Source organism: Colobus angolensis, unplaced genomic scaffold (genome assembly GCF_000951035.1).
Source record: "Colobus angolensis palliatus isolate OR3802 unplaced genomic scaffold, Cang.pa_1.0 Scaffold85, whole genome shotgun sequence".
NCBI lineage: Eukaryota > Metazoa > Chordata > Mammalia > Primates > Cercopithecidae > Colobus > Colobus angolensis.
In genome coordinates this window covers 3,978,973-3,985,984 of record NW_012122376.1, presented here as the reverse complement: position 1 = coordinate 3,985,984, position 7,012 = coordinate 3,978,973, and the positions used below count along the sequence as shown (strand labels likewise).

The 7,012-nt window shown below is 46.9% G+C and overlaps 1 protein-coding gene across 3 annotated transcripts in view; it reads right to left on the bottom strand.

Annotated features, from left to right (window-relative positions):
- Nucleotides 1-4,779, bottom strand: part of METTL10 (methyltransferase like 10) — a 54,716-nt gene extending 49,937 nt beyond the window's left edge. For 2 of the 3 annotated variants that reach the window (XM_011930206.1, XM_011930205.1), the window contains exons 1-3: nt 4,562-4,703; nt 3,110-3,175; nt 2,187-2,301 (exon numbers count right to left, since the gene is read on the bottom strand). In XM_011930206.1, the coding sequence (XP_011785596.1) occupies nt 2,187-2,301; nt 3,110-3,175; nt 4,562-4,671 (291 nt within the window). In that variant the 5' untranslated portion in view covers nt 4,672-4,703. Of the gene's footprint in view, nt 1-2,182; nt 2,302-3,109; nt 3,176-4,561 lie in introns of all 3 variants that reach the window. The other variant, XM_011930207.1, reaches the window with a different exon arrangement.
- Between the last annotated feature and the right edge of the window lie 2,233 nt (nt 4,780-7,012).

Genomic DNA, 7,012 nt, shown 5'->3' with positions numbered 1-7,012 from the left:
ATCTCCTGACCTCGTGGTCCACCTGCCTCAGCCTCCCAAAGTGCTCAGATAACAGACATGAGCCACCGTGCCCAGACACAAAGGAATCTTATACAGCAATAAAAATGAACTACATGGCCAGATATAATGGCGTGTGCCTGTAATTCAAGCTACTCAGGAGGCTGAGGCACGAGAACTGCTTGAACCCAGGTGGTGAAGGTTGCCGTGAGCCAAGATCGTGCCACTGCACTCCAGCCTGGGCGGTAACAGCCAAAACTCCGTCTCAAAAAAAAAAAAAAAAACCTGAAAGACACCAGAAATAGCACATCCTAAAGAGTTTCATTTATACCTTCAAAGGTATAAATGAAAACAGGCAAATTAATCTGATGTTAAAACTCATCTTTGGTTCATGATTGGTAGATAGTGGTTACTTTTAAAAAGGAAGGAGGGCCAGTCTGGGCAACAGAGTGATACCTTGTCTCTACAAAAAAAATCAAAAAATGAGAAGACAGGATCACTTGAGCCTGAGGGGTTGAGGCTACAATGCGCCATGATCACACCAGTGCACTCCTACCTGGGTGACAAAGTGAGACCCTGCCTAAAAAAAAAAAAGGAAGGAGAGAGTAATAATTGGTAGGGAGTTCAAGGGGAATTTCTAGAGTTCTGTAATATTTTACATCTTGACCAGGTGATTGTTAACGTGAATGTATTCACTTTCTGATAATTCACTTGGCTGTACACTTCTGATTTGTGCACTTTAATGTATACATACTATATCTCAATGTTTCAAAAAGGGTTATTTCAAGTATTTCTAATCATGTTCCACTACTAAAAACACTTTAACAATTCCCCATAGCCTAAATGCAAAATTGAAGCTCTTAAGCACGGCAAAGCATAATATGGTTCCCATCTTTTAACTTAATCCTCATGTCTGTCCATCCCCACGGATACTTTGTATTTCAATTTGTCAAATTATTTACAGGCCCAGAACATAAAATACTGCTTCAGCCTTCATGCCTTTAGATAATATTTCCATTAGTTGAAATTTTCTCCCTCTTTACACTCCACTAGGTCACCATACTGTCCTTGAAATTTCCACCCATGGTCAGGAGATCGAGACCATCCTGGCTAACACGGTGAAACCCCATCTCTACTAAAAATACAAAAAACTAGCCGGGTGAGGTGGCGGGCGCCTGTAGTCCCAGCTACTCCGGAGGCTGAGGCAGGAGAATGGCGTAAACCCGGGAGGCGGAGCTTGCAGTGAGCTGAGATCCGGCCACTGCACTCCAGCCCGGGTGACAGAGCAAGACTCCGTCTCAAAAAAAAAAAAAAAAAAAATTTCCACCCAACTTGGATATTAACTCCTCTAAGATGCTTCCCTATCCTTCCACTCCAAAATTAATCACCCTCTTTTCTATATTCAGTGTATTACTGCATGCATCAAGTGATAGCACAACTGTCTATGTCAGTACATAGTCTATTGTAATGTAAACAATTCAAGCACAAAGTCTAAATTTTCATGTTGCCAATGCCAAACATGAAGGCTTGGCACGTGGTGGTTACTCAACAAATTTCACTCTTATGTTTATTTCTGTACTAATTAAGACTGTAAAACTATCTAGGATGAAACCTAAGTCTTATAATTCCTCCATAGCACACAGCATAGCAAGAGCACACTACAGCCACACAACAGTGACGGTTTAGCTAGCCGTGTTCACCAAACACAGCTTCACGGACAAAATGCGCGTCTCAAACCATATGCTCACCTAAGAGGTGTATGGCAGAAGGTCATATATATATATATATATATATATATTTATATATTTTTATATATATATTTATATATATACATTTATATTTATATATACACACACACACACACACACACACACATATATTTCCAGAGTTTTGAGCTATAAGAAACCAATAGCAATCACCTAGTTACAACTCTTAGGGAAGAACTGAAGCCTAGAAAAATTAAGTGGCTTGCTCAAGAATAAGGCTATAGCCAGAAGGGTCAAGACTAGGACTCAGATTACCTAGGTTCTCTCACAATCCATGTAGCCTCCCTTTTGTACTATGTGACTTCTCAAAGTATGACTGCTTTACTATTTTATATTTAGATGTTTAATATCCACAATTGCAGGGCTTTTAAAAATTTTCATTTTAAAATTTGTCTCTAACAAACAAATACTAAAAGTACCAACAAGTTCAACCAGGAAAACACCATTTCCAGTTCCAATATCAAGCACTGAAGCATCCAATGGAATCTTGTGTTTCTGCATCCACCTTATTAGTCGATTCATACTCTCTTCTCCAAACCTGTTAGAGAGAATCAGTCAAATAACTGAGGGGTACAGAGCAAAAGTCACCACTATATTCCATTTAAGCTATTTATACCATATGCTCAAACTCTTATTTGAAAGTGAAAACATCCGTGACTGCTTAAGCTTTGTCTCTACTGTAATTTAGAAGAAACCACCTCCAGCAATACCACAGAATAGACAAGGTCAGTATGTTACTAACATTTCTCTGTATCAGCATTAACACTTGTATGTGTTGGGGGCTCAAAATTTTATTGTTTATTGAAAAAGGACAACTACGGGGTGAAATGTTGTCATCAAACGTAAATGTGAGATTTTAAAAGAGGGCTCACACCCATTCTCCCAACACTTTGGAAGTCCACAGTGGGAGGACTGCTTGAGGCCAGGAGTCTGAGACCACCCTGGGTAACACAGTGAGACCCTGTCTCTACAAAAAAGAAAATTTGCTGGGCATGGTGGCACGTAGTTATAGTCCCAGCTACCCAGGAGGCTGTGGCAGGAAGATCACTTGGGCCCAGGAGGTACAGGTTGTAGTGAGCTATGATGATCATGCCACTGTACTCCAGCCTGGATGACAGAATGATACCCTACCTCTCTAAAAAAAAAAAAATAAAGTAAAAAATAATAAATAATAAAAGAAGAGACATACTTTAAATCTACCCACTAAAGTCAGACTTAATGCAAGGTTCCCAGGATTTTTAGGCTTTCTTTAGGTATAAGCACTTGAATATATACATATTTTTTTAAACACACACACATATAAATACAATCTTCTAGATTATAACTTGATTCTTTTCCTAACTCACCAGATTTCACCTGTATCTCCAAATTCTCGGAAAGTTTGCAGTTCTCTCTCATAGACAGCATCCCAACTATGTAAACAATGAAATGCAAAGCGAGACTTTTGAATTAAACTGTATTATGAATTAAATGTATGTTTCTAATACATTGCAGAGCTATTTATGACAGAGGTTTAAAACATCACTAGTGTTATTAATAAGCACACATAGTTCAATCTTTTAACATCCTTGAGTTAAAAGAATGAAATACGTGGGCAAGCAGAATACATTTATACTGTACATGTAAAGCATTTAGGACAGTATCTGATGCACAACAATAAGTTTCAGCCTAAAAAAACACAGACATTTGTCCACGTATCCCTAAGTCCCTGACCCAAGTTCAAAACTTGATGAAACAAGCACATCTGGTCTCAAGCGTGCAGGCACACAGTCTCTTTCCCGTGCTCTTTGTCTCTGCCTATTCCAGTCTTCTAGCCCTCCGTTTAAATTTTCTCTGAACGCTTTTCTTTCTTTTTTGGGACGGTGTCTCGCTCTGTCGCCAGGCTGGAGCGCAGTGGCGCGATCTCCGCTCACTGCAACCTCCGCCTCCCGGGTTCAAGCGATTCTCCTGCCTCAGCCTCCCGAGTAGCTGGGACTACAGGCGTGCGCCACCACCCCCGGCTTATTTTTGTATTTTTAGTAGAGACGGAGTTTCACCATGTTGGTCATGGCTAGTCTCGATCTCCTGACCTCGTGATCCGCCCGCCTCGGCCTCTCAAAGTGCTAGGATTACAGGCGTGAGCCACCGCACCCGGTCCTCTGGATCCTTTTCATTTGCCTTGTCTTTTCCTACAATGATTCTCTAGAATCCCTGCTCCCTCTCATCCCGCGAATTTACCTCTCCCCAGCCGTTCCCTGCAGTCATTGATCCACCCACATTAACTCATTTAATAATTCCTGAGCGTCTGTTTTACGTCAGATCGCTTTCTCTCACCCCATGATCCCCACTATCTTCCTCGCTCCCGCCTCGGGCCATCCGCTATTCCCACCCCACTTCTAGATCCCACATCACTCCCCTCCTACCCTTAGCTTTTCAGCTCCCAGGCCCAGCACTTCTCCCGCGGTCTCTCACTCTCGCTGACCAGCCCTATTCGCCAGCCTCGCCCTCTCCCCCTTTCCCCTGAGCCTGGGCCTCAGGTTCGAGACTCTCAGAAGGCCTCCCAGGAGCTTCAAAGCCTGTCCCGCATCCACAAGCCCCTTGGGCTCCAATCGCTTGAAACGTCGGTTAACCGCGCAGGGCGACCCCTAGAGATTCCACTCTTTCAAATCCCCCTGAGACCCCCGCCAGGTGGCCCTGCTCCCGTCATGCTCCCGAGGGTCTCCCTGTCCCCGAGCCCTGGGTCTCTACCCCGCCGTCCCCTTCTCGGGGCCCAGGCAGGGCGGCACGGCTCATCCTCCCCTGCCCAGCGTCACACTCACTGCTCGCGGGTCCCCAGGGCCGACGGGACGAAACCGTCCTCCCCGGGACTGCCCCTGTCCGACAGCGCAGCCACCTCAGCGCCACTGCCGCCGTCGGCATCCGAGCTCATCTCGCTCCACGTCCTGGACGGCCGTTGGGTCCGCCATAGAGACGGGGCACAGGCAGAGCGGACAAGCGGGCCGGCGCCTCTAGGCGGCGGGAGGCCGCCCTCTCGACTGCTCCATCCCCCCGCGCTGGGGCTGGGCTGGGGACGCGAAGCCCTCCGGGGTGTACCCGGCCTCCAGGCGCCGGCGCGGACCGTGGGCTCTCCCCAAAGCGTTAGTGGTACCCCTTTCGTCGAGGTCCAAGCGCGGCTGTATTTGGGGACTGCTGTTTGTGAGGGACCATAAGAGGTATTGCATTTTGGTAAAAGGCTAGCTTCGGTACCGTGGACACCTAAAGCGGACGCCGCTCTACCCAAACGCAGAAATCACCTCACCTCTGCACCGTGTGCGCCCGTCTGAAGCGGCTGAGAGCGTCCATCCAGTTATTTGGCTCCTCGACAAGAGGCCAACTTCGTTTCTGGCTGAGATTCTGACTTCAAAATTGCGTTCTCGCCTCTTGTGATTTGATGTCACCGGTAAACGGTGGAAATTTATGTCCGGGGAAAGGAATGCCCTGCAACTCCCCACAATATGCCAAACACGGCGATCAGTGTGGTGTGAAAGAAAGACTGCTAAGTGAGAGGATGCTTGGCCTCGACCCAGGCACCTGGCCTTGTCTAAGTGTTTTGGGGTTTTTTGTTTGTTTGTTTGTTTTGTTTTGTTTTGTTTTTTGAGACGAAGTTTCGCTCTTGTCGCCCGGGCTGGAGTGCAATGCAATGGCGCCGTCTCGGCTCACCGCAACCTCCGCCTCCCGAGTTCAAGCGATTCTCCTGCCTCAACTTCCCGAGTAGATGGGATTACAGGCCTGCGCCACCACACCTGGCTAATTTTGTATTTTTAGTAGAGATGGGGTTTCTCCATATTGGTCAGGCTGCTCTCTCCAAGTCCCGACCTCAAGTGATCCGCCCGCCTCGGCCATCTTGGCCATCCCAAAGTGCAGGGATTACAGGTGTGAGCCACCGCGCTTGGCCTCTTGCCTAAATCTTAACCTCTGTGTGTTTCCTCCCTGTACCATGTTAGAACTAGGAGGTGACTGTTCCACAAGACTGCTCCCAACCCGCGAACCGGAGATTGCATCTGCCTCTAGGTCTCACTGCCATTGGTAGATCTGCAGTATAATACGAGAGATCTTATGGGCCAAAGTCTGGGGTATTTTCTGTAGTAGCTATGAAATACTGTTGGTCCAATGTCCTAGGAAAGGCCCCCAAAGACCCCTAGCGAGACTGCCTTCCAACCAAAAAGCATTGTTTGCTAAGCCACGTTTCTGTTGGCTTGGCAGACACAAGCGCAAGTAGCAAGTCCCTAAAGATAAAACAGCGTTAGAAATCCTTCCTAGGATGGGAAGCGCATCTCCTATACATGGTGTTCTGAGATCTTCAGGCAGCCACTAGTAATAGGGTAAGGTAAAAGGCACATGGGAGGCCAGACGCGGTGACTCACACCTGTAATCCCAGCACTTTGGGAGGCTGAGGTGGGTGGATTACCTGAGGTCAGGAGTTCGAGACCAGCCTGGCCAACATGGCGAAACCCCATCTCTACTAAAAATACAAAATTAGCTGGGCGTGGTGGCGGGTGCCTGTAGACCCAGCTACTCGGGAGGCTGAGGCAGGGGAATCACTTGAACCCCGGAGACAGAGATTACAGTGAGCAGAGATCGCGCCACTGCACTCTAGCCTGGCGACAGAGTGAGACTCTGTATTTAAAAAAAAAAAAAGAAAATGGCAAATGGAAATCCATGTGCATAGTGATTAAACAAAAGGCCGGGCGCAGTGACTCAAACCTGTAATCCCAGAACTTTGGGAAGCTGAGGCAGGCAGACTACCTGAGGTCAGGAGTTCGAGACCAGCCTGGCCAACATGGCGAAACCCCATCTCTACTAAAAAGACAAAAATTAGCCAGGCGTGGTGGCAGTTGCCTGTAATCCCAGCTACTCAGAAGGCTGAGGCAGGAGAATTGTTTGAACCAGGGAGACGATGGTTGCAGTGAGCAGAGACTGCACCACCGCACTCCAGCGTGGGCAACAGTGTGAAACTTTGTCTAAAAAAAAAATTTCAAGAAAGAACTTTAGTAACCTTATTACAGAGCAATAAAACCACCTGATGCCACGGTCAATTAGTGCTGGGCAAGTGGTTCTTTTGATCTTTTCTAGGTTCTAGATGCTAGAGAAAGCAAGCTTGAGTGGGGCTGAGTGAGCCTTTAAGAGTTTTAGGTCGGCCGGGCACGGTGGCTCAAGCCTGTAATCCCAGCACTTTGGGAGGCCGAGGCGGGTGGATCACGAGGTCAGGAGATCAAGACCATCCTGGCTAA